This window comes from Theropithecus gelada, chromosome 14 (genome assembly GCF_003255815.1).
Source record: "Theropithecus gelada isolate Dixy chromosome 14, Tgel_1.0, whole genome shotgun sequence".
In the NCBI taxonomy this organism is placed as follows: domain Eukaryota; kingdom Metazoa; phylum Chordata; class Mammalia; order Primates; family Cercopithecidae; genus Theropithecus; species Theropithecus gelada.
The window spans coordinates 105450396-105477859 of record NC_037682.1 but is presented as its reverse complement, the minus strand read 5'-3'; the positions used below and the strand labels follow the sequence as shown (position 1 = coordinate 105477859).

Genomic DNA, 27464 nt, shown 5'->3' with positions numbered 1-27464 from the left:
GCAGCTTCAGAAAGTGGACATTTCTGTTTTTCCAACAGTGCTGTCTCTCTGGCTTCTACATAGTTACTCTTCAGTTTAGAGTACAGTCCTTCCCAGAGTCCCTGTAACATATATAGCCCTGTGGCTTTCACCTAGATCTAGGTAAATATAAATGAGGGCATGATTATTGAAAACTTTTTTTTCTTAAATGACCACATTTCCCCTTTCTTTTTTTTCTTTTTTACTTTTTTTCTTTTTTTTTTTTTTTCAAGATGAAGTCTCACTCTGTTGCCCAGGCTGGAGTACCATGGCCCAATCCGGCTCACTGCAAGCTCCGCCTGCTGGGTTCACGCCATTCTGCTGCCTCAGCCTCCCAAGTAGCTGGGACTACAGGCATCCGCCACCACGCCCGGCTAATTTTTTTTTTGTATTTTTAGTAGAGACGGGGTTTCACTGTGTTAGCCAGGATGGTCTCAATCTCCTGACCTCATGATCCACCTGCCTCGGCCTCCCAAAGTGCTGGGATTACAGGCGTAGCCACTGCGCCCGGCTCACGAAAACTTTTTTTTTCTTTACACATTCTGATTTTCTAAATGAGATGTTGTAAGAGTACATGTGCTTTGTTTTCTACAGGAAAAGAGAAATATCATGTTTATGCAAGAGCTTCAGTATTTGTTTGCTCTAATGATGGGATCAAATAGAAAATTTGTAGACCCGTCTGCAGCCCTGGATCTATTAAAGGGAGCATTCCGGTCATCTGAGGAACAGCAGGTACAAAAGAAGCCTTATTCTTGAGTTTGAAGTCACGCCTTGTCAATATTAATGTGGTACTGCTTTATTTCAGCTGCATAACAAGCTGTGAACTTGACTAAGCAGGACTATGGGCGCTCGTTTCTGACTTATTTTGCCTACAGAACAGGTGGTGAGAGAGAAAGCATGTGTGTGTGTGTGAGAGAGTGTGTGTGTGTTGCACCGGGTCTGGCAGTTCTAAAGAGAAGAAGAAATAGTAGTAGAAAGAATGTAGAATTATACAGGGGCTATTGACGTGCAAAGGAGGAGATTGGAAAATACCTCAATGAACTGTAACAAAAGGGATACCAAGAAAAGTAGTCCTTTGTCTGCACCTTTGTCTTGGAATGGTCCAGATGGAAATTGTAGCTTTAAAATATCTAAATCTGAGTTCAGGAAGGAGCTTTTCTCAGCAACTTCTCTCTTCTAGACTTTGCTTTCCCTACCTCCTATTAAAAAATAGCTGGGCATGGTGGTACGCGCCTATAGTCCCAGCTACTCGGGAGGCTGAGGCAGGAAGATCCCTGAACCCAGGAGTTTGAGGCTGCAATAAGCTGTGATTGTGCTACTGTACTCCAGCCTGGGTGACAGAGTGAGACCCCGTCTCTGAAAAAATAATTAAAAAACAAAAACAAGCTGTCACTAATTAGATCAGCTTCTTCCTCATACGATTTTTTTTCATTCTCTATTTGAAGGTCCTACAGTTCTACAAAATTCTCAAAACATTAAAGTTTTCTTTCTTTATTCAGATCTCTGTATTGTTCTAGAGTTCCTTGGGCTTTTTTCTTAAGAATTCCTACTTGGAAGATTTTGTTTATTTTTCTTTCTTTGTCATAAGTAGATGTGGCTGGAAGTAGTTGAGTTCCAGCTTCCTTCTAGCTACAACTTACAGATTGCTTAATGCACCTTCTTTTTTATGTATAGTAGCTGGGTTTCAGTGTTCCTATGTTTTCATGATATTCAGCCCCCAAAAATAAATGCTTTCAGGCTGGGTGCAATAGCTGATGCCTGTAATCCCAGCACTTGTGATGCCAAGGCAGGTGGATCATTTGAGGTCAGGAGTTCAAGACCAGCTTGGCCAACATGGTGAAACCCCGTCTCTACTAAAAATACAAAAATTAGCTGGGCGTGGTGGTGTGTGCCTGTAATCCCAGCTACTTGGGAGGCTGAGGCAGGAGAATTGCTTGAACCTGGGAGGCAGAGGCTGCAGTGAGCTGAGATCGTGCCACTGCACTCCAGTCTGGGCGACAGAGAGAGACCCTGTCTCAAAACAAAAAACAGAAAGAAACAAAGAAATGCTTTTATGGTAGTATAATCTTAAATCATTGGTGGGATAAGGATAAATTTTAATTTCTCTTAGTATTGCATCTAACTTTTATGCAATTTGTGCCTCTCTTATAGCAAGATGTGAGTGAATTCACACACAAGCTCCTGGATTGGCTAGAGGACGCATTCCAGCTAGCTGTTAATGTTAAGTGAGTGTTGAGGGTTTGTTTGTACATCCTTCCAACTCACAGTGGGGCAGTGAGAATTATATGCTGGAAAGTTACTCTCCTTAAGTAGAAATTGCTGGTTTTTAACCACACCTCCTGGGATAATCACTGAGGTAGTCCTCATCATGTATCCCCGTCACCTTCAGCTTTCCCCTCTGAGGATATAACAGTCATCTAATCCTGCAGCTTTTTTCCCCCCCCCAACTAAAGGACTATAAGTGTTAACTTTGTTAAACTCAGCATGTACTATAAAATGTATTTGTAAAAAGGTCAAATCAACCTCTGTTGCGAACATGATGGTATAATACGGATACTTAAATTTAAGATCCCTTTTGAGGTATACTTAGAATATGTCGAGTATAGGCTATAGTCATTTCAGTCACTCAGAGAAGTGAAATTTAGGGCACAATATGGATATCCCTCTGAGAAATCTGTGTTTTAAATGGTTTCAATTCTAGGTAGAAGAATTGTAACTATAAAATGGTTTTGGAAACAGCAACTTAACATAGTTAGCAATTTGAGATGGACTTGTAAGAAGAAACTTTTTATTTCTATTGTATCAGGGAGAAAAATGTTTTGTATTTGTAAATCTGTGCAACAGAGTTCATTCTTACGTTTATACTACTTCTATACCTTGCATACATCTATCATTGGATATAGATGTATATATTGAAAGCATACAGATACCTGTATTTGTCTGCATTTGTGACTCTGCTATTAGGCTTTAAGCTCCTTAAGTCCAGGGATTGGACCTTCTTGTCTTTGTGTCTTCAGAGTTTAGCACAATGCTCGAAAGAAGGTGTTCAAGAAGTATTTGAACTGAACTAATTGTTACTTATTTAGATCATACCTGGCTCTTTGGGGGTTGATGAAAATGCACTATTTTTGCTTTTGAATGATGCTTGGATTTTATGTAGCACATATCTTAATCCAAACAATCCAGAATTGTCTCCTTTTCCTAAAAGCAGCAGTCCCAGGAACAAATCTGAAAATCCAATGGTGCAGCTGTTCTATGGTACTTTCCTGACTGAAGGGGTTCGTGAAGGTAAATTCTCTGCTCTGAATTTTAATTCTAGACCTGTGATCATATCTTTATTACTGTGTCCCTTTGAGGAGGCAGTACAGTGAAAAAGCTTGAGAGTCATCAGTACCCGGGTCTGAATATTGGTTCTGCCTCTGTTTAACTGTGGATAATCTATGGAAGCTTCTGGATCCTCAGTCTCTTCATCTGTAAAATGTGCACAATCTTTATCTCAGATTTATCATATTAATACTTGCACAGCCCAAATCTGACATTAATGTCAGGTAGTAATTTTACTCAGTTTTCTCTGTGTTGCTTATTCTAATATAATACCGAATCTCAAAAGGTTTTATTGAGTGAGACTGCACAAAATGTTTCTCTAGACTAGAGACTTTTCACTCTGGAGGCTTATCTGTCTAAGCTGCATGCTAGACACATAATTTATTTTTAATTATGGAGAATTTAGAATACATTCAAATAGAGCAATTTTAAAACCTCCGTGAATACAGCCTTAGCCCACAGCCAGTCATTCCCCATCCCACCCCACTCTTACCAATCTGATACTCTTTTTAAAACAACCCAGTACCAATATGACTCTGAAAAATAGCATTTTAAACTATCAAATATTTAGTCAGTGTTCAGATTTCTAATTTGTTTTCATAATTTAAAAAAAAATAGAAAAATTTATTTTTAGAGTTTGTTTTAATCAGGACCCCAGTGTGTGATTCATTTATGACTGAATATTTGTAGGCTCCCCCTCCATCGTTTTTTCCTTGAAATGTATTTTTTGGAGAGACTGGGTTGTTTGTTCTGTAGCATTTCCACAATCGGAAATTTTGCTGTTTGCGTGTCCTCTGATACATATTTAACATATTTTAACATATCCCCATGTTCCTCTCTACTTCTCCTCTTATAAATTGGCAGTTGGATTTAGAGATTTGACTAGACTTAGGTAAGGCTTTTTTTGGCAAGACTATTCACAGGTGGTGAGAAAACCCTTGATTAGGAAGCACATAATGTCTGGTTGTCTTTCTTTTTGCGGTTTTTTTTTTTTTTTTTTTTTTTTTAAGATAAGTTCTTGCTCTATTGCCCAGGTTGTAGCACAGTGGCATCATCATAGCTTACTGTAACCTGAGACTTCTGGGCTCAAGAAATCCTCCTACCTTATCCTTCTGAGTAGCCAGGACTTCAGGCGTGTGCTACTGCACCTGGATAATTTTTATTTTTTGTAGAGACAGGGGTGTCACTGTGTTTTCCAGGCTGGTCTTAAACTCCTGGCCTCAAGTGATCCTCCCACCTTGGCCTCCCAAAGCGGTGGGATTACAGGCATAAGCCACCACGCCCCTGGCCTTTTCCCAATGTTACTGGTTGTCAGTGTTCAGTGTCTGGATTGACTGGCTCATTAGAGGTTGCTATAAAGGCTTAAGTGCATTTCTAACAAGCTGTCAGAAAGTTGCTGAATTTAAAATGTTGTCTCTGCAGAGCCAGAAGATAGGTTTTAGATAGTCATAATGATGTCTTGTTTAAAAAGTCTCTCTCTTTGCCTAGGAAAACCCTTTTGTAACAATGAGACCTTTGGCCAGTATCCTCTTCAGGTAAACGGTTATCGCAACTTAGACGAGTGTTTGGAAGGGGCCATGGTGGAGGGTGATGTTGAGCTTCTTCCCTCTGATCACTCAGTGAAGTATGGACAAGAGGTACGTTGGAGATCTTTATTTGCTATGCCAGTGACAAAGCCAGTTAAGTAGGAGTGAGCTTTTGGGCAGACTAGTTTCCCATCACATATTAAGTAACTTTACACTTAGCAGAACTTGAATTTGTCTTAAGTCTCTCATCAGTTGATGTGAGTCAGTGAGTATCAGTACTTTGATAAATAAAATTTTTACTAAAACTATGAATTTGAGTTACTCGTGTAAAGGTTGAATGCTGCTTCTGATGTTTTAAGTATGATCAAGTTTCTCTCTTTCTGTTGAAGCCTACCTGTACCTGAGTAGGGAGAGCCCACTGCCTCCATATTTTCGGAGGGTAAAAGTACAGTGATTAACTCCTATGGTATGCCATTTAGACTATTTTCCCTGTTATAGTATTTACTGTTCTCAATTGTAAATTCTGCCTTTGCTTTTAACATTTTTAAAATTTAATTTTCATTTGTTTGTTTATTTATCTTTTTTTTTTTTTCCTGGGTTGGAAAGAAAGGGGGGAAGTTAAAGGGAGAGCATGGGTAGTTAACATCTCAGTATTCCAGTTGGGTTAAGAATTAGTGAATAGCATTTGCAACATAATTCTTAACACTATACAGTTGGGATTGTTCTCCATTGAGCATACGTTTTGAGACAAAACTGTGGCTTATATATGAGTCCAACTCACTAATTACTATAGGAGAAAGCGGAGCTTTCCTGAATTAAAATAGGGAGCCTAACATGAGCCATATGAAAATACATTCACTGTAGAGCAGTGTTGGAACTCAGAGAGCTGCTGCCTCCCTGGCTTTTCAAGGAAATAACTGATTCCTAATGGAGGAATTATGTCATCTGTACCATCTGTGCAAACCTGGTGCATCCTCTTAAAAAAGAGGGAATGTTCACCAGCTATACTTAGGCCTTTGAAGACCTGTATTCCAGGATGAGAATTCTATAAAAATTAAACAAAAACAACAAAATCATCATGCTCATTTAGATTTCACCCTGAGGTAGTCTCACAGGCTGTCTGAATTCACCTCATTATGCTGACAGGGTCTCTGAAGGGAATGCTGCTTGCACTTGTGGTAAAGGAAACATTTTAAAGCTGTTGACAGGAACCTCAGACATACAGGTGAATTGAATAGAAAAGCCAAATCTGATTTAGCTTTTCCTCACCTGTGATCCCTGACTGTTAAGTCTTTTTTATGTCAGTGCCTTCCTTCCTTGAAACTCAAGTAACATCGTAGGTTGATTTGACTGGCTTCTTTATGAGACCTCTGTAAATTTTTGAAATTCAGAGATTTTTCTTAGAAATTGAGAAATTGTAAAACCATGAGGCTATTTCAAATTTCCTTTGTACACATCAAGGAGATTCAAATTATGGTTAATAGACTAAAACAGCATGTAATACATGTACACATATGAGTCTTTTTAGCTGGCCCATGGAGTTGTCTCTTTAGCTACATGCTGCTTCGATCATAATTTCATATTCTTTAGTTAGGCTAGCTGTTTTCTTAAGTTTTTAAACCTCTTTTGAAACTGATGATGTAATAAATGAGTTGTGTAGATGCTTAGTGCAGTCCACATATCCAAGGGTGGTTTATTCTGAGGATGATGGTTGAGTAAAATTCTGTTGACTGGCTAGTAAATTTGGAGTCTTGAGAAACATTGAGCCATATTCTGTAAGAGAATGAGATTCTAAGTGTTCATTTCCTTTAGTGTTTGGAATAAAAAAAAAAGTTCTAGTATGAGTTTGCCTTGAGTATAAGTTCTATACCAAAGGAAGAAAGTTGATGAGGGATATTTTAAATCTGGCTATTGTTATTTACTAAAATTAATTTTTCTTTCTCTCACATTTCTACTCTTGACACTAGCGTTGGTTTACAAAGCTACCTCCAGTGTTGACCTTTGAACTCTCAAGATTTGAGTTTAATCAGTCCCTTGGGCAGCCAGAGAAAATTCACAATAAGCTGGAATTTCCTCAGATTATTTATATGGACAGGTGAGTTCTTGGCTGATTTTTTTTTCCTGATGTATTGCAGCAGTAGAGATGAGCATGTACTAAGTATAGTATGCATAGGAATCACCTGGGAGTCATGATAATATGCAAATTTGGATTCTGTGAGTCTAGGTTGAGGGTCTTTGCCTTTTTCTGAGACCTCCCAGGGTTGTGCTCATGTTGCTTCTGATCTCCAGACCATGATTTGAGTAGCAAGACTTTAGGTGAAAGCCCTCCTCTTTTTGGGGGTAGGAGCTACCTGAACTCCAGGGGTTGGGGGGCTCCTAGCAGACTTACATTATAGAATGTTAATTTTTTTTTTTTTGAGAGAGTTTTGCTCTTGTTGCCCAGGCTGGAGTGCAATGGTGTGATCTTGGCTCACCATAACCTCTGCCTCCCAGGTTCAAGTGATTCTCTTGCCTCAGCCTCCCGAGTAGCTGGGATTACAGGCATGTGCCACCACGCCCAGCTAATTTTGTATTTTTAGTAGAGACAGGGTTTCTCCATATTGGTCAGGCTGGTTGTGAACTCCTGACCTCACGTGATCCGCCCACTTCAGCCCCCCAAAGTGCTGGTATTACAGGTGTGAGCCACCGTGCCCAGCCTAGAATTTTAATTTTATAAAAGTCTGGTTGAGACCAGGCATGGTGGCTCACATCTGTAATCCTAGCACTTTGGGGAGGACAAGGTAAGCAGATAACTTGAGCTCAGGAGTTTTAAGACTAGCCTGGGCAACAAGACAAAACCCTGTCTCTTAAAAATAAAATAAAATTAACTGGGTGTACTGGTGTGCACCTGTAGTCCCAGGTACTTGGTGGGACTAAGGCAGGAGAGTTGCTTGAACCTAAGCCTGGGAAGTAGAGGCTGCAGTGAGCCCTGTTTGTGTCACTGCACTCCAGCCTGGGTGACAGAGTGAGACCCTGCCTCAAAAAAAAAAAAAAAAAAAAAAAAAAAAAGGTGTAGTGGCTTGAGTTTCTTTTTTCTTTTCTTTTCTTTTCTTTTCTTTTCTTTTCTTTTCTTTTCTTTTCTTTTCTTTTCTTTTCTTTTCTTTTCTTTCTTTTTTTGAGACAGAGTCTTGCTTTGTCACCAGGCTGGAGTGCAGTGGCAACATCTTGGCTCACTGCAACCTCTGCCTCCTGGGTTCAAGCGATTCTCCTGCCTCAGCTTCCCAAATAGCTGGGATTACAGGCACGCGCCACCACACCTGGCTAATTTTTGTGTTTTTAGTAGAGACGGAGTTTCACCATGTTGGCCAGGATGGTCTGGATCTGCTCACCTCGTGATCCGCCTACCTCCGCCTCCCAAAGTGCTGGGGTTATAGGCATGAGCCACGGTGCCTGGCCTCTTTTGCTTATTTTTTATGTAGTCATTCTTATCCCATGGTTTATTTTTAAGCATATAACCAGTGAGTTCTAACAAATATACAGTCAAATAACCACCGTCACAGTCAATATGTAGGACATTTCCAGCACCCAAAAGGTTTTCCTTGCCCCATTGTGATCAATGCCCTTCTCTCCATTCCCAGGTCCTGGCAACCACTTAATGTTTTTGGACCCTATAATGTTACCATTTCTAGAATGTGGCATTAGTAACATTAATATTTAGTAGGTACTCTGTTCTAGTTGTGTCCTTTCTCTAGGATAATGTTTTTGCGATTCATCCATGTTGTTTATATGTAAGTAATTTACTCCTTTTTATTGCTGAGTATTAGTCTTTTGTAATATGTACTGCCATGCTGTTTTTTTTTCATTCACCATTTGGTGATGTATCTAGTTTTAGGCTATTATGAATGAAGCTGCCATGTATAATCCTTGGCATAGATTTTAGTTCTGTTGGGTAAAATATGTACGAGTAGGATTGCTTGGTTCTATGAAAAGTGTATATTTAACATTATAAGAAATTTCCAAACTATTTTCTAAAGTGACTATACAGTTTTTCATTCCCTCTAGCAATGTGTGAGGGCTCCATTTGCTCTACATCCTTGCCAGTGCTTGGAATTATAAGTGTTTCTAATTTTAGCCATCTAGTGGGTGTGTAGGAATATCTTAATTTTTCCTTTGATTTATATTTCCTTTTCCCCCATCGAATTATCTTGGCACTTTGTCAAAAATTAATTGAACATATACGTGGGGTTCTGTATCTGGAGTCTGTTCTGTCTAATGCCAGTGCCATATTGTTTTGATTACTATGACTTTATTGTAAATCTTGACATTAGATAGTGTGAATCCTCCAGCTTTGTTCTTCTTTTTCAAAATTGTTTTAGGTATTCTGGTCCTTTGCATTTCTATGTAAATGTTTATCAGCTTGTCAATTTCTACCCAGTGGCTATTGGGATTTTGCTTGGTGATGTTTTGAACTTATGGATCAGTTTGGGGAGAATTGACATCTTCTTTTTTTTTTTTGAGACAGTTTCACTCTTGCTGCCCAGGCCTGGAGTGCAGTGGTGTGTTATTGGCTCACTGCAACCTCTGCCTCCCAGGTTCAAGTGATTCTCCTGCCTCAGCCTCCCAAGTAGCTGGGATTACAGGCATGGTACCACCACGCCCAGCTAATTTTGTATTTTTAGTAGGGATGATGTTTCTCCCACATTGGTCAGGCTGGTCTCGAACTCCCAACTCCGCCTGCCTCAGCCTCCCAAAGTGCTGGGATTACAGGTGTAAGCCACTGCACCTGGTCCAACATCTTAATAATAATATCGAGTCCTTCAGCCGGACATGGTGGCTCATGCCTGTAATCCCAGCACTTTGGGAGGCTGAGGTGGGTAGATCACCTGAGGTAGGAAGTTCGAGACCAGCCTGACCAGCATGGTGAAACCCCCATCTCTACTAAAAAATATTCAAAAACTAGCCAGGTGTGGTGGTGGCACCTGTTAATTCCAGCTACTTGGGAGGCTGAGGCAGGAGGATTGCTTGAACCCAGGAGGCGGAGGTTACAGTGAGCCAAGATCGCGCCATTGCACTCCAGCCTGGGCGACAAGAGTGAGACTCCATCTCAAAGATAATAATAATATTGAGTCCTTCAATCCATGAACAGTGTTTAGCTCCATTTATTAAATAGAGATTTATTTAAGTCCTTATTAATACCTCTCAACAATGTTTTGTAATTTTTAGTGTACAGGTCTTGCACATGTTTGATTAAATTTATCTCTAATTCCTGCTTTTAATTTAATTTTTCATTTGTTCTTTACAAGTGTATAGAAAAGCAGTTGATTTTTTTTTCTTTTTTTTTAAATTGACTTTGTGTCCTTTGACTTTACTAACCTCACTTATTAGTTCTGATGTATTTTTTTAGGTTCCTTAAGATTTTCTGCATAGATACTTACATCATGTGGAACTAAAAGGCAGCTTTACTTCATTCTTTACTATCTGCATGCCTTTCGTTTGTTTTTCTTACTTTATTGCATTGGTTATATCTTCAGTTGAATATGTAACAGAAGTAGCAAGAGTGGGTATCCTTGTTCCTGATCTTAGGGGGAATGTATCAGTCTTACCCTTGGGTATAATGTCAGCCATATGTTTTTCATAGGTGCCCTATATCTGATTGAAGAAGTTTCCTTGAATCTTTAGTTTATTGAGACTTTATGTCATTAATGTTTTAAAATATAAATTGTGTTTGTGGGATTATTTACTTAGGTACATGTACAGGAGCAAGGAGCTTATTCGAAATAAGAGAGAGTGTATTCGAAAGTTGAAGGAGGAAATAAAAATTCTGCAGCAAAAATTGGAAAGGTGAGTTTTGGACACCTTCATGCTTAGAAATGTAAAAGACGGTAGAATATTAAAAACATATACTTTGTTTTTCTTTAAAAATTAACTCAACGTTTAAATATTAACTAGAGTATTTTATAAAATAGCTAAGAAAATTTTGTGTCTAAGTGTAAAGCAGTCTTCAAGATCAGCTAGTATTATTCATAGGGGTAAATAGCAGTCCCAGAGTACTTAAGTGACCCAGAGCCACACAGTTACTGCAGTGTACTAAGGAGAACCTGAGTTCTGATTTTATAGCCTTTTTTCCTACTCCCCTTGCCATCTTCTTCACAAACATGAGAGAGGCAAGTGTCACAATGGTCCCGTCCACTTTTGGAAAAGCAGTTTCTGAAGTGTCTAAGAAAGATAAAAAACAGTGCTTTTCTACCTAGAGCAGTGCTGATTAAAAGGGCTAATATTTCTGATGCATACAGAGTTCTTTCTCTTTCTGAGAAATTTTCACTTTTTTGATTGTTGGTTTTACACTATTTCTGTGGAATGATTTTCTGTAATTTCCTTAGGAGTCAATTTAATTTCTTTCTAGTCTAGATAGATCCCGTTGATTTTGCACTTAAGAAAGAGATCACATACACAGTCAATAGCTTCTCCTCCCTTTATCCACTTAACAGTTTTCTTTCTACGACCACCCCACCTCCACCTACTCCCTTATTAGGCCATTAATTTCCCTGAAGGGCAACACTTTCCATACCAGCCCTAAGATGGACCCTGCACTGTACCTGCACCGCTACCACTGCAGCTTCCGCTCTTAACTCCGGAAGAGCTTATACAAGATATATTGTGACTAGTCATTTGTCTTAATAGAGACTTAAGCTGAAAACTGGTTCCTCAAATACTGTACTGGAAGTGATTTTCAGGACTCTTAAGTCTGGCAGTATTTTACTAAACCTTTAAGTTTTAGTGATACTTTGTAAGGCTGGACATTTTAAATTATTTTTATAGAATCAACAATATCAACTGGATGTGGTATCATGTGCCTATAATCCCAGCTATATGGGAGACTGAGGCAAGAGGATTGCCTGTGCTCAGGAGTTTGAGACCAGCCTGTGCAACTTAGCGAGACTCCATCTCTCTCTCTCTCTCTCCCTCTCTTTTTTTCTTTTTTTGAGATGGAGTCTTGATTTGTCTCCAAGGTTGGAGTGCAGTGGCACGATCTCAGCTCGCTGCAGCCTCCGCCTCCTGGGTTCAAGTGATTCTCCTGCCTCAGCCTCCTGAGTAGCTGGGATTATAGGCATGTGCCACCATGCCTAGCTAATTTTATATTTTTAGTAGAGACAAGGTTTCACCATGTTGGCCAGGCTGGTCTTGAACTCCTGACCTCGTGATCCACCTGCCTCGGCCTCCCAAAGTGCTGGGATTACAGGTGTGAGCCACTGCGCCTGGCCCCCATCTCTTCACAACAACATAAGAGACCCCATCTCTTCACAACAACATAAAAGAAACAATGTTTTATAGTTCAAAAGTACCAATTTACCAGGAAACAACAGGGTATTCTGGATTTCAAAATAGAATATAGGAGCATTTTCCTTAGCATGATAATACTTTTGTTTTAAAATAAAATGAGACTTTCGAGTTGTACCTTCATGAGGCCAGAGGGGCCAGGGAACATGTTCCCCCACTCCCCCACCCCGCCCTCACACCCTTCACCACCCACCATCCCCATGTCTACCTGACTCCTCAGTCTGGATTTGGCGGAACCTGCTCCCAAAAAGGCATTAGAAGGAACTGCCAAGCACCAGATTTTGTTAAGAAGTGGCAACTTTTGCAACAGAGAGGCTTTCTGAATAAAAAGAACCAGCCCGCTAGCAAGGCGCCCAAGTTACACTCAGAACCTCCAAAGAAAGAGGAAACTCCTAGGGTGGATGGCGCTTGGAAGACCCCTCCATTCCCAGAAAATAAGGCAGCTGCCTCCAGCAGTGGGTCAGAAGAGTCCCTGGACAGGAAAGCTGCAGTGTCTTGGCTGTCCCCTGCCCCTTCAAAGAATGCTGATTCTGTTGCAGCTAAGTAGATTTGCTGGAGGTGCCCTTCTAAACATTAATGGCCACCCAACCCACTCCCAGAAGAAAGGCCCACAGAACAAATCCTCTCAGGTCAGCGCCCCACAGAACTCTACCCACGCTCACTCAAAATAAATGCTTTGGAGCATTCTAGAAGTTGCCAAGGAACAATAGTGGCAGATGGCTGTGAGGTGCTGGACACAGGACCCAAGGGGCATGTTACTTTCTTGGTTCCATGTAGCACCGTCAGCTACAGTAGAGATGTGCTTCATGATGAGTACATCCTCCCCGGCCACACTGTGAACTGCCAGACCAGGTGGAGTGGTGTCCAGAAGCAGCACATAGTGAATGCCATGCTCTTTCAAGATTGCTCGTGGCATATCTTGAAGATACAGGGAAGATGGTGGTGGACATGCCATCCATGATGACTTCAAAGTCCTTCAGTACTTTCATCCGAAGTCCCTCACCAGTGACAACTCCCATATTCCCCTTCTCCTCCCCAACTAGAAGGGTGATTGCACGGTGAACGTCACCATGTCTTTGAAGCGTCTCATCAAGAATCTGCTGAATTGGGACATCTGGGTTGGGAAAATAGGCATTCCTCTGTGGAAGACACCCAGGCCACCATGGATCTATACAAATTGGTTGAACTCAAGTGGGAAGAACAACTTGCCCAGAATTCCCCGATAGACTGGTGGCAGTGGGGATGTTGGTGACGTGGGGAGTCAGAAGCAGTACCAGGAGAAACAGGGAAGTAGACCAATGGACGTCTCAACTAGCTCCACATCTTTGGAAGCTAAAAATGTTGGCAAGAGAGAAGTTCTACTCTAGATTTAATATCCATTGAAATTCCATCTCTGGTGTTGTGTCCTGTGTCTGGCTAAGTGTCCCATGGAAGGAGGAAACATCCATGTCAGAAGCAGCCCTGTGTCTTTTACCTCTTACATGGTGCTATCCCCAGGTCCTAGGGTGCTCTGTGCCAGTGAAGCATTTTGACTTTCAAGGGACAGGGCATACTGGGAAATGTAATTTCCCAAAGTACCTGATCACTAGAGTGGCTGTATGGCTCATTTTGTGCTGCTTCTTCTTGAATAATTAACAGCACCTTCTTTCACTCTCAGAAGTATCCTGGTTTGATAGTAAATTATGTGGTCCCATTCCTAACACAGCCTCTGCTTTTGGATCACAGTCTGCATCTAGCCTGTTTCAGGACATTGCTCGTTCTTCCTACTTGACTGCCAGAGGTGCCATCGCAGGTGAGGTTTAGTTCTCCTTAGGGTTCTAAGGCAGTGGAGGTAAGACAGTAGCTTGGAAATCAGCTTTTCTGATTTAGGAAAGCAGTCTCTTTCCTAAGGTAATAGAGGATTTATTTCATGTAGGTTCCAATGGTAGGTTAAAAAGGAATTTGTAAGGCCCGGTGTGGTGGCTCACACCTGTGATCCCAGCACTTTGGTAGGCCGAGGTGGGCGGATCATGAGGGCAGGAGATGGAGACCATCCTGGCTAACACGGTGAAACCCCATCTCTACTAAAAATACAAAAAATTAGCCGGGCGTGGTGGTGGGCGTCTGTAGTCCCAGCTACACAGGAGGCTGAGGCAGGAGAATGGCATTAACCCGGGAGGCGGAGCTTGTAGTGAGCCGAGATCGCGCCACTGCACTCCAGCCTGGGCGACAGAGCGAGACTCTGTCTCAAAAAAAAAAAAAAAAAAAATAGAATTTGTAAAGTGTTTCTAACTCATTTAGGCTGGAGGCTGCAAATTTTTTTTGCGAAAAATAAGACCTTGGTGATGACCTTGAGCCGTAGGATATAAATAACTCCCACAAGCTTAGCATTCCAGTAATGGAACACTAGCCATAAATGGGTTAATGGTTTTTAGTCTGGCCAAGCACGGTGGATCACTTGAGATCAGGAGTTCCATACCGGCCTGACCAACATGGTGAAACCCCGTCTCTACTAAAAATACAAAATTAGCCAAGCGTGGTGGCACATGCCTGTAATCTTAGCTATTCGGGAGGCGGAGGCAGGAGAATCACTTGAACCTGGGAGGTGGAGGTTGCAGTGAGCCAAGATCATGCCATTGCACCTCAGCCTGGGCAACAAGAGCGAAACTCTGTCTCCAAAAAAAAAAAAAAAAAAGTTTTTAGTCTTTATCTTGGTAAACCAAGCCCCTAAAAACTCTAATTATTCCCTTGATACATTTTTACAATGGAAAAAATAAAATGATTGTAAATTTCAGATTTTTTTTTTTTTAAGGTTACACATATCTGCTTGTATATGTGTGACACAGTCCTGGGAAAATATAAAAGAAACTGTTAATGGATACCATCAGGTAGTAGAACTGAGATGGAGGTAGATGAGTTTTATGGTCTGTTTTATACTTTTTTGTATTTGAATTTTCATACCAGGTACGTGCATTACTTTTACAGTTTAAGAATAAAAATGTTGGCCGGGCACAGTGGCTCAGGCCTGTAATCCCAGCACTTTGGGAGGCTGGGGTGGGTGGATCACTTGAGGTCAGGAGTTCGAGACCAGCCTGGCCGACATAGCAAAACCCCATCTCTACTAAAAATATAAAAATTAGATGGGCGTGGCACCACATGCCTGTAGTCCCAGTTACTTGGGAGGCTGAGGCAGGACAATCGCTTGAACCCAGGAGGCAGAGGTTGCAGTGAGCCGAGATAGCACCACCACATTCCAGTCTGAGTGACAGAACGGGACTGTGTCTCAAAAAAAAAAAAAAGTCACATGAAATTTGAAAGATGAGAGTTTAGATAAGCTGATAATGGGAGAAGTGAAGGCGAGGAGATAGATCGGAAGGGATAAAACAGTTCTTAAGGTTCTTCTACTTTTATACATTTGAGATCCTTTTATTTTTAATTTTTTTATATTAAAAAAAAATAGAGACAGGGTCTCACTGTGTTGCCCAGGCCAGCCTCCTGACCTCAAGTGATCCTCCTGCTTCAGCCTCCGAAAGTGTTGGGATTACAGGCATGAGATGCTGTGCCCAGTCAAGATCTTTTAAATGAAAGATGTGACTTGTGTAGTTAGCAGATTCAAATTTTCTTTCTTCTTTAAATTAGTGAAGATGAAGTGCCTGTGCTGTCTACCCTCTAACATGTAGTTGACTTTGAGTTGCATTGTGCTTTGTTTTCCACTTTCATTTTATAATTTTTTTAAATGTAGAAATAGATGGTGTTCTTTCTCTAAATTTTGTACCTGTTTCTTTTCTTTTTTTTTTTTTTTTGAGACGGAGTCTCGCTCTGTCACCCAGGCTGGAGTGCAGTGGCCGGATCTCAGCTCACTGCAAGCTCCGCCTCCCTGGTTCACGCCATTCTCCTGCCTCAGCCTCCCGAGTAGCTGGGACTACAGGCGCCCGCCACCTCGCCCGGCTAGTTTTTTGTATTTTTTTAGTAGAGACGGGGTTTCACCGTGTCAGCCAGGATGGTCTCGATCTCCTGACCTCGTGATCCGCCCATCTCGGCCTCCCAAAGTGCTGGGATTACAGGCTTGAGCCACCGCGCCCGGCCGTACCTGTTTCTTTATTTCACTTTATTTAGAGAAGAAAAATGTGATGTGACCCTCTTCCCTTGTAAAATGGAATCCCAGAATTGTGGGGTTACCTGTATCAACAGGTCAGGTTGATTATCATACCATTTAGACTCTCTACTTGAGTGAACTTGAAAGTTCATTAAACTAAATCTCTTTACTGAGTCTAACGTAATGTTCTACTAATGGCGGAGTATTTGGTATTTATTATTTACTCACTCTAAAGAAATCTTCAGTAATTTATGCCTGGCCCATGCCATTGAATCAGTATATGACTAATAGGGTACTTTGGACCCTGCAGAGGAAAGATTTGTCACTTTCTTAAACTCTGGCCTTTATCAACACCTACTTCCTATTTTTGGCTTGCTTTCTTTCATTTCTTGATTGTAAAGTAGTTAATCTAAAGGGCAGCAAAGGAAAAAACCTTGGATACTAGTTCACTAAAATTATCTTCAGATTTGGGTACTAGTAATACATTTCTTTTCCTTTAAGAAACAATTTATTTTTATGACCAAAGCTGGCCAGGCACGGTGGCTCACACCTATAATACCAGCACTTTGGGAGGCCAAGACAGGTGGATTACTTGAGGTCAGGAGTTTGAAACCAGCCTGGCCAATATGGTGAGACCCTCTCTCTACTAAAAATACAAAAATTAGCTGGATGAGGTGACAGGCGCCTGTAATTCCAGCTACTTAGGAGGCTGAGGCAGAAGAATTGCTTGAACCTGGGAGGCAGAGGTTGCAGTGAGCTGAGATTGTACCACTGTACTCCCACATGGGCCACAGAGCGAGACCCCATCTCAAAAATACATTAAAAAGCCCAGTGCGGTGACTCACGCCTGTAATCCTGGCACTTTGGGAGGCTGAGGCGGGCGGATCACGAGGTCAGGAGATCAAGACCATCCTAGCTAAGACGGTGAACCCCTGTCTCTACTATAAATACAAAAACATTAGCCGGGCATGGTGGCCAGGCACCTGTAGTCCCAGCTACTCAGGAGGCTGAGGCAGGAGAATGGCATGAACCCGGGAGGCGGAGCTTGCAGTGAGCCGAGATCGTGCCACTGCACTCCAGCCTGAGCGACAGAGGGAGACTCTGTCTCAAAACAAAAACAAAAAATAAATAAATGATCAAAACCTAAATGTAATATGACTTCATGAGAAAGTGTAACTGTCATGACTTTGAATAGGAGCCCATTCGAAATGTTTCCTGCCAGATATACAACTTCAGATTGTTGGCAATTTTTAGTTTTGTAGTTACGGAATTTTTACCCTATAGATGAGGACCCTGTTAAATATTGTATAACCTCTAGGAATAAGCCTTTTCATTGACTCCATGTGCTAAACAGATCTTTTGTCAGCGACTCGTAAAATACAAAACAGACTCGGGCAGTAGAGTACCAATGTCTTTGCCTCTTAGGTATGTGAAATATGGCTCAGGCCCAGCTCGGTTCCCGCTCCCGGACATGCTGAAATATGTTATTGAATTTGCTAGTACAAAACCTGCCTCAGAAAGCTGTCCACCTGAAAGTGACACACACATGACATTACCACTTTCTTCAGTGCACTGCCCAGTTTCTGACCAGACATCCAAGGAAAGGTAATGAAAACAATTTTTTTAAATGGTATGTATTGTTTTTTCTGGTATAATTTAAACTATGCACTATCTTTATACCTGATTCACACTTACCTATAAGAGCACAGGAGCTGTGAACTCTTTGTCTTAAAGGGAAGGATTTTGCCGCCTGTACTTGGGTGGGAGTGGGCCCACCAGTGCATTTGTCTTATCCATAGGACGGTTGGGTTATTTCAGAGGCTTCTCGAACTGTTCAGGATAGTGTTCAGGCTCCACTCAGTGATGCTTTGTTTTAAACTACAAGCTAGCTGCCATTAAAGGCCTTTCTCAAAGGAAACTTCAAGCCCTGCTCTTCCAAAACATCTCATGCTCCCACACTTGAAATATGCATGACTAAGAAACATCAAGGAAATGGAGGCTTATTCCTGAACAGAAAATTAATACTTGAAAAAGAACTGGATAGAAATAAGAGGACAGCCTAGAGGGGCTTCTCTAGTAAAGACAGAGGGAGGCAAAGTCACAGGAGCCCTCTGATTTGATTCCATCCAGCCATGCGCAACAATCTTTATTGCCTCGAGGAGCTATGAAACGTAGCTGGGACATTTGATATGTGTTGCCTGACTAATAAAAACGCTAATACTCAATAAAAAGTTAGACTTTTTTGTCAAAAAATCTTGACTATTCTCCCCAACAATCCTCCCCTCCCCCATGTATTAATATTTATTCATCCATGTATGCATAGAAATGCTTATTTGGATAGAACATACCAAATGTCAAGAATGATTATCTCTAAGGAGTGACATGAGTCTGGGGATAGGAGTGGGGCTGCGCTTTCACTTTTCACTTTTTAAAAAAATAGAATCTTTTTATGTACATTATGAAATGTAAATAGTTTTAATTTAAAAAGTGGTTTGGCAGGCTTTTTAATCAACTAAAATAATAGTGCTTGGTATTAGATTTAAAAATTACAGGGAGGTGTATGTGTGTAATCTCCTCTGAAACTGAGATATCTATTCTCTTGTTGGGCGTATTTTTCCATAAATATGGACCTTAGGAAAAAGAGATTTCCTCCATTATTTTGTGCATGTGAGAGAGTGAGGAGGAAGTGAGGGTTTTTTGTTTTTGTTTTTTTGAGATGGAGTCTCACTCCGTCGCCAGGCTGGAGTGTAGTGGCGTGATCTCAGCTCACTGCAACCTCCGCCTTCTAGGTTCAAGCGATTCTCCTGCCTCAGCCTCCTGAGTAGCTGGGACTACAGGTGCGCTGATTTTTGTATTTTTAGTAGAAACGGGATTTCACCATGTTGGCCAGGATGGTCTTGATCTCTTGACCTCGTGATCCAGCCGCCTCAGCCTCCCAAAGTGCTGGGATTACAGGCGTGAGCCACCGCGCCTGGCAGGAGTGAGAGTTTTTTTTAAAGTAAAAAAAATATAGGAAGTTTATATTCTTGAGCTTCGGTGTAAAAGAGAAACCTAACTACAGTTAGAAACTTATTTTATATTCCTGCTGGTGTGTCGACCTGCCGTTTTACTCTGACAATAGGTTAATAGAGAAATTAGCATTTACTTTGTATGCTTTATTCTCTGTTAGTTTACAGTAAAGAGGTAAAGAATTTAACATTTATATTTTGTAGTTGAGATATTATTTACCTGAGGCTAAATACTCTTTTCCTTGGGTATTTAGCTAAAGTAGTAGAGCTAGGATTGTTTGACTTGAAGACCTTCTCTCAGAACTCCCCAAGATGTCACCTAGTGTGTATTCCTGTGAGTTGTATATTCAGCTGATGCTTCCTTTTTCTTGCTTCTGTGTATTTTGTTCCTGGATGGATAGTGTCACTTTAGTTGCCTTCATCTTGTAAACACTGTAGTTGATTCTTTGATTCTTGCAGGCCTAGTCTTCTGTTTTCCATTTTCCTTCTCTTCCCATCCTCATGAGAAGGAATAATCAGTGGTCAGAGAACATGAACTAAAGACTCTGGCCGATCTGGCTTTGGATTCCTTTTCATTACCTTGTACCTTGGTGAACTTGGGCATGTTGGTTAATTTCTTTAAACCTTAGGCTTGCAGTTGGTAAAATAGAGATAGCATAGTATCTGCCTCACAGGCCAGTTGTGGTACATGAGATGATGTATTTAGAGAAAAAGCTTGGCTCCGTACCTTTATAGAGTTAATGCTCACTGAATACCTGTACTTTTTCATATAGCATCTTGCTTTCCAAAGTACATAATTTAGGCTAAGGTGTCTTTTGGAAATTATCATCTGAGCATGATTTTTGTCTTCCTCAGTACAAGTACAGAAAGCTCTTCTCTGGATGTTGAAAGTAGCTTTTCTTCTCCTGAAGATTCTCTACACAAGTCTAAACCACTGACATCTTCTCGGTCTTCCATGGAAATGCCTGCACAGCCAGCTCCACGAACAGTCACAGATGAGGAGATAAACTTTGTTAAGACCTGTCTTCAGAGGTGGAGGAGTGAGATTGAACAAGATATACAAGGTTGGCTCTTTTAAAACTTGTCAGTTACTCTTTGCCTTTTCTGTTTTTTGACTGTTTGGAGGTTAAGCACCTTGGTGCACTTCCTGACATTACTGTACATGCTACAGAATTCCCCCCCACCCCGCCTCAGATGGAGTCTCGCTCTGTCACCCAGGCTGGAGTGCAGTGGTGCAGTCTCAGCTCTCTGCAACCTCCGCCTCCCGGGTTCAGGCGATTTTCATGCCTCAGCCTCCCAAGTAGCTGGGATTATAGGCATGTACCACCACACCTGGCTGTTTTTTATTTTTTTTCTTTAGTAGAGACGGGGTTGCACCATGTTGGTCAGGCTGGTCTTAAACTACTGACCTAAACTGATCTGCCCGCCTTGGCCTCCCAAATTGCTGGGACTACAGGTGTGAGCCACCACGCCTGGCCCAAGCTTTTGAATTTTGACATGGTAATTGTGACTTCTTTTGCACTTCTAGTGCCCTGTAAGCTTGGCTCACACACCCCTATTATACAGATGTGGAAGGATCTCCCCCTCAAAATATCTGGGAAGTGATCACCTTTGCTGAGATTTTTCTGCATCTGCTGATTTCTGTCTCTGTGGTAGTTTATCTGAACTCTAGCTTAAGTTGACCCAGATTTAGCATTTAACTTTTCTGGACTTCTACTCTTCGGTCTTTTCTATATGAAGCATGCTTTTACTGAAGGTTAATGAGGCAGAGTGTTTGAGCAGTACGCACAATGTAAAATTGGATTATTCAGCATTGTATTCTTAAAAAGCCCTTTGACCTCATTGCCCATATTGCTCAGACTAGCCCCCTTCCTTTCTCCTTTTGTCTAGGGAACAAAAAGATGATGGAAATTCCAGATTCTTCCCAGATTCCTATTCAGAGAAATTTAGCCTTACCCTTTGTTCTGCTTTCTCATTTCAGATCCTGTCTGAGACATACATTTTACAGCCAAGTGACCCATTAAAATCTTTTCCTAAACAGCTTACTCTTTTAGAAATTGTGGTGCCAATTATAAAAAATAATTTTTCAAAACCTTAATATAATTACATTGAACTAAAAGCCTTCATAACCTAAAGTTCGGTTTAAAGTTAGCTGCTTTAAAACTGTGTACTGCTTCGTGGTTCCTAGAGGGAAGCTGAAATCATTAGGACCCTAGCAATATTCTTTGCTTAGTTGAAGTAGCCTGTGTGACATAGAATGAGATAATTTTAATGAAGCTTTTTTCTTTTTCCAAACAGATTTAAAGAATTGTATTGCAAGTACTACTCAGACTATTGAACAGATGTACTGCGATCCTCTCCTTCGTCAGGTAGAATGAAAATTGATGGGAAGTAGTCAAGGCATGTGCTAATGGTAGATACAAAAATAAAATTTGATAGTTTTCTTTTAAACCCAATGGGAATTCCCCTAAGATGTAAGAATAAACTTAAGGTAGAAATTGATGTTGTTCTGTTTCTTTATTTTAGGCTAAAGAAAGCAATATACCTTTTATCAACAACAGGACCTAACACATACTTGTTTGAATTCTGCCACGTGGAATTTTTTCATATTTTAGAAAGGTTTGCTGTCAGATACTAATAAAAATTACTCACATAATGGTACTTTAAGTAGTGCAGTGGGAAAAACTGAACTAGAGAACAGTTATCCTTTCTTTACGAAAGTTCCATGATTCTTCAAGATCTTTCATTTAACAACATGCTTTCAAGCTTTGTTTCTATAATAATAAATTCCAAAAGAGAGGACAGAACTTCTTACTATCCACAGAAATTTTTGTTAGAATAAATTCTGGGAATGGAGGGGAAGAGAGCCTCCAGGAGTGTCTCTGAACCTATTCTAGTTAGGGGCATGGACTTTCAGTGTCTTCTGTGTGAATGAATGGAATGGGCAGAATGACTGTAGGAGGAGAGCCCTGTTTCTAGAATGGCATTGAGGCACAGTCCCATTGCTTAACAGGAATGCACCGTGTAAAACTCAGGTTTCCCCAGTTTTTCTTTTGTGTTAATTCAAAAATCTTCACCAGTAATTAAAATAGGTCAAAGTAAGTGTAAATTTAATTTGATTCTGTGACGACTTTCATCTCTTTTACCAGTATTTAATTAGCATTTAAGCATTGTTTTATTTTCTCCATATTGAAAATATACAAATGTGCTTTTCAAATTTTGTAACAAATAAGTATGTCATTAAAAGGGTCTTCACTCCAGATAGATCAGTGATCACTTAACTCTGAGAAGCATGTGGCTGAGTTAAATATGTTAACTTAAATTTTGGTGCCAAATAAAATAGGTGTGGAACAAAATAGCTGCTAACCTTTTTAGGTCCCAAATATGCTAAGCATTTTCAGTGTGAGTGGTCAAGGTGATTCTATTTTTAGATAAACAGGGTTTTGAATTAGAAGGATGCATATGTTTAGGTTATATTTGGTTTTAGATCTGAGGAGTTTAGAGTTGAAAGAGTCTTCAGAGAGGCCATGTAGTTCAATGATCTGGTTTTCAAGATTTGGGAACTGAGACATAATTGATCAATTCCAAGGCTGTGTTTTTGTTGACTTCATCTTGAATCCACAAGATGTTTTAATATGAACCTCACATTAATCACATCATAAATAGTTATTTTTAATAACCTAAACTTTATCAGATTACTTTGCTTCACCTGACTGGAGAATGTACATTCTGACTTACAGGTGCCTTATCGCTTGCATGCAGTTCTTGTTCATGAAGGACAAGCAAATGCTGGACACTATTGGGCCTATATCTATAATCAGCCCCGACAGAGCTGGCTCAAGTACAATGACATCTCTGTTACTGAATCTTCCTGGGAAGAAGTTGAAAGAGATTCCTATGGGGGCCTGAGAAATGTTAGTGCTTACTGTCTGATGTACATTAATGACAAACTACCCTACTTCAATGCAGGTAAAAATATCTTGGCAGAATCTATAGATTGGGGAAAATCTGTACTGCTCAGGGAGAAGAACAGTCTTGTACTGCTTTTTAAAAAATTTACAACTTACTATTATATAATAATACATTTAAAAAATATAGACAGTATAAAAGGGAATGAAAAGGAAAAACAAGTTTGCTTTACTACTTCTTTCCTTGACCGCAAGTCCCACTCCCCGGCAAGTATACAATGTTAGGTTTCTTATATAGTCTTCAAGACACATTGTATACATATGCTAGATTCTATTTATCTGTGTCTGCCCCTCCCCCCTTTCCCCAAAGGGATTATTTTTCCATTCAACTCTGAACGTTTTTCATTAATTGAGTATTTAGCAATCTCTATATTTTTAGAAAAAGGATCTACTCATTCTGTTTAACAACTATATAATAATTCATTGTGTGGAATATACGTATTTTTAAAATTTACTCAACTTTCCTCCGGTAGATAGACTTTAATTCTCTAATTGTTGTTGTGTTTTTAGTGAAATATTTTTTTTTCTTGCCCCATCTTACGGTGCTGATAGTACATATATTTTTGCACCCTTTGGAGAATAACTAAATTTTTTCTTTCTTTTTTTGAGACAGAGTCTTGCTCTATTGCCCAGGCTGGAGTACAGTGGCATAGTCTCGGCTCACTGCAGCCTCTGCCTGCCGGGTTCAAGTGGTTCTCCTGCCTCAGTCTCACAAGTAGCTGGAATTACAGGTGCCCACCACCACGCTCAGCTAATTTTTGTATTTTTAGTAGAAACGGGATTTCACCAGCTTGGCCAGGCTGGTCTTGAACTCCTGACCTCAGGTGATCCACCCGCTTCAGCCTCTCAAAGTGCTGGGGTTAGAGTTGTGGGCCACTGAGCCTGGCCCAGAGTAACTAAATTTTACAGGTTTTACAGGTATATTTGCCTGAATAGTTTAACAATTTTTATAGTACTACTGCTCATGCAAAGAGCAATAATAATTATCATTTATATTGGTACTTTACTCCTTAAAGCATGCTTTCAAACTTTTATTTCTCTAAGAACTTACAACTGTAGAAAGGAGGGAAGGAGTTAGAAAATGTTGTCATCTTCATTTTCCAGCTGGATAACAGGTTCCAAGAGGTTCTAAAGTTGACTAATCACATAGTTAGTAAATAAATGGCAGTCCCAAGATTCAAATACAATTCTCCAAATTCTGTGGTGTTTTCAATTTACATTATTCTTTCTTTCACATCCTCTATGAGAGATCTTACGATGAACATTTTACAAGTGAGATAATAGAAAGCTTTTGTTTTTAGTATTCAGACTTTACTGTGTTGCATAAGTAAGGAAACATCGCCCCGGCATGGTGACTCACGCCATTACTTTTACAGGTTAAGAATAAAAGTGTTGGCCGGGCGCGGTGGCTCAAGCCTGTAATCCCAGCACTTTGGGAGGCCGAGGCGGGTGGATCACAAGGTCAGGAGATCGAGACTATCCTGGCTAACATGGTGAAACCCCGTCTCTACTAAAAATACAAAAACCTAGCCGGGCGCGGTAGCGGGCGCCTGTAGTCCCAGCTACTCGGGAGGCTGAGGCGGGAGAATGGCGTGAACCCGGGGGGCGGAGCTTGCAGTGAGCCGAGCTCGCGCCACTGCACTCCAGCCTGGGAGGCACAGTGAGACTCCGTCTCAAAAAAAAAAAAAAAAAAAAAAAAAAAGAATAAAAGTGTTGGCCGGGCATAGTGGCTCACGCCTGTAATTCCAGCCCTTTGGGAGGCTGGGGCAGGCGGATCCCTTGAGGCCAGGAGTTGAAGACCAACCTGGCCAACATGGCAAAACCCTGTGTCTACTAAAAATACAAAAATTAGCCGGGCATGGTCGTGTACACCTGTAATTCCAGCTACCAGGGAGGCTGAGGCAGGAGAATCCCTTGAACCTGGGAGGCAAAGGTTGCAGTGAGCTGAGATCATGCCACTGCACCCAGCCTGGGCAACAGAGTGAGACTTTGTCTCAAAAAAACAAACACGTAAGATGTTCTGTCCAGGTAGCACATTATCTTTCTGATTTGCTAGTGTGGTTGAGGATTAGGGAATGGAGAGAATGATCATTGAACAGTAAGTGATTGTCAAAATTGTGTATTTATTCTGTGAAGGAATGAATAGCTGCTTGAATATACTAGCTGTTGGTATATAGGAGCCTTGTTATTGCATGCGTGGTTTATTTTTATGTTATAGAAACAAACAAGTGGAAACTATCGTTTGCTTAGTGAAAAGACTGACTAAGGCAACCAGTATGTGAAGGTGTTAATCTGCTATAGGCTTTTTTAAAATTATTACTGTTTTGGTCACAGGGTTAGAAAGTGAAATTTAATATGTCGTCGATATCCTTGCCATTAAAGCCAGGTATTATTGGCCATTTCACCATTGTATCAAATTGCTTTCTCATAGTACTTAATTGTGTGAAAGTTAATGGTTTAAATGTCTTGAAATTCATCTCTAACCTTTTTGAAATGGACATTCTTATCAACCAAATGCAGTAGTTAAATTGATAAAACTATTTAGCTTGAAATTTGTATTGGCTCTAATGATTTTCTGAATTTCCCTGAAATGATTGGTATATCCAGTGATTGACAGTGACCAGTTTCCAAATCTTTTTTTTTTTTTTTTTTTGAGATGGAGTCTCACTGTCTCTCCCAGGCTGGAGTGCAGTGGTGCAACCTCAGCTTACTGCAACCTCTGCCTCCCAGGTTCAAGCGATTCTCCCACGTCAGCCTCCTGAGTACCTGGGATTATAGGCATGTGCCACCATGCTTGGCTAATTTTTGTATTTTTTTTTAGTAGCGACAGGGTTTCACCATGTTGGCCAGGCTGGTCTTGAACTCCTACCTCAAGTGATCTGCCTGCCTTGGCCTCTCAAAGTTCTGGGATTACAGGCATGAGCCACTGCACCTGGCCCACTTTCCATATCTTTAATTCTGTATTATTCATTCACTTAGCAGATGTTTAATGAGTGCCTACTAAATGTCAGGCACTGTTATCGATTGTTGTCCTTACTTTGTCCATACAGGTTGAACATGCCACATGTGAATATCCAAAATCCCAAATGCTCCAAAATCCTCAAAACTTTATAAGCCTTTTTCATTACATGATGCTGAAAGGGAATGCTCATTGGAGAATTTTGAATTGCAGATGTTGAATTTTTGGATTTGGGGTGCTCAGCTGTAACTAATGGTGCAGATTTTCTAAAATCTGAAAAAAACTTTGAAATCCAAAACACTTCTAGTCCCAAGCATTTTGGATAAGAGTTACTCAGCCTGCATTTCTGATGGATTATATGTGTATGTGTTTTTAGTTAGGAGTAAGATAAAGATGAAATACACTGCTTTCTTCTTTTCTAAAAAGGATATTTTGGTTCCTTGTGATCTTTGTTTCCTTGTGATCTTTTAATTTTATCTTTGCTTTTCCTCAGAGGCAGCCCCTAATGAATCAGATCAAATGTCAGAAGTAGAAGCCCTATCTGTGGAACTCAAGCATTACATTCAGGAGGATAACTGGCGGTTTGAGCAGGAAGTAGAGGAGTGGGAAGAAGAGCAATCTTGCAAAATCCCTCAAATGGAGTCCTCCACCAACTCCTCATCACAGGACTTCTCTACATCGCAAGGTATCTGAGAAGGCATTTATGCCAGTGATCCAGTAACGTCTCGTGCAGTACTCCCCTAGCCAGCCCTATACTCTTCAACTGGCTAGGTGATGCCACAGTCTTCACAGTATATTTCATATACAGTTGGTATGCCAGGTACAACCTGATGGAATGAATTGTGGCATTAAAATGTGATTTCTGATTAACAGAAGCAGTATCAGAAAGACTACCTGTGACCTTCACTGTATATATAGTTTTGCTTATTTCCCAGGTTATGGGAGAAACTATGATAGGATTAATAGGTAGACTTTATGAAAACCATTCTCCAAAGGTGATCTTCCTGAAAGATGCTTGTTTGTAGAAAGTTTTCTTAATGTATACAAATATGACAAAGTTGGGAGTGCATTAAATTTTACAGACTTATCTGTGGGTTCAAAATTTGCAGACTTTATCAGAGTTCTTGCTGAAGTAGCCATTTCTTATAGTTATTAATTTCTAGGGAAAATCTGCATAGGCTTTGTAAAAAGCTATGTTAACAGGGTTGTATATTAAACTGTATCCATTCTGCTTGCTTTTTATCTGAGCGTTCTAGACTATTTATTGTC

General features: G+C 40.6%; 1 protein-coding gene across 21 annotated transcripts in view; it reads left to right on the top strand.

Annotated features, from left to right (window-relative positions):
- USP28 (ubiquitin specific peptidase 28) overlaps positions 1–27464 on the top strand; it is an 80347-nt gene that overhangs the window by 42748 nt on the left and 10135 nt on the right. For 10 of the 21 annotated variants that reach the window (XM_025357696.1, XM_025357695.1, XM_025357697.1 and 7 more), the window contains 11 exons: positions 613–750; positions 2170–2243; positions 3230–3306; positions 4831–4979; positions 6836–6963; positions 10593–10688; positions 17686–17865; positions 20124–20332; positions 21567–21637; positions 23009–23237; positions 26689–26880. In XM_025357696.1, coding sequence (XP_025213481.1) covers positions 613–750; positions 2170–2243; positions 3230–3306; positions 4831–4979; positions 6836–6963; positions 10593–10688; positions 17686–17865; positions 20124–20332; positions 21567–21637; positions 23009–23237; positions 26689–26880 — 1543 coding nt within the window. Of the gene's footprint in view, positions 1–612; positions 751–2169; positions 2244–3226; positions 3307–4830; positions 4980–5257; positions 5335–6835; positions 6964–10592; positions 10689–17685; positions 17866–20123; positions 20333–21566; positions 21638–23008; positions 23238–26688; positions 26881–27464 lie in introns of all 21 variants that reach the window. The other 11 variants (XM_025357705.1, XM_025357704.1, XM_025357700.1 and 8 more) reach the window with 5 other exon arrangements.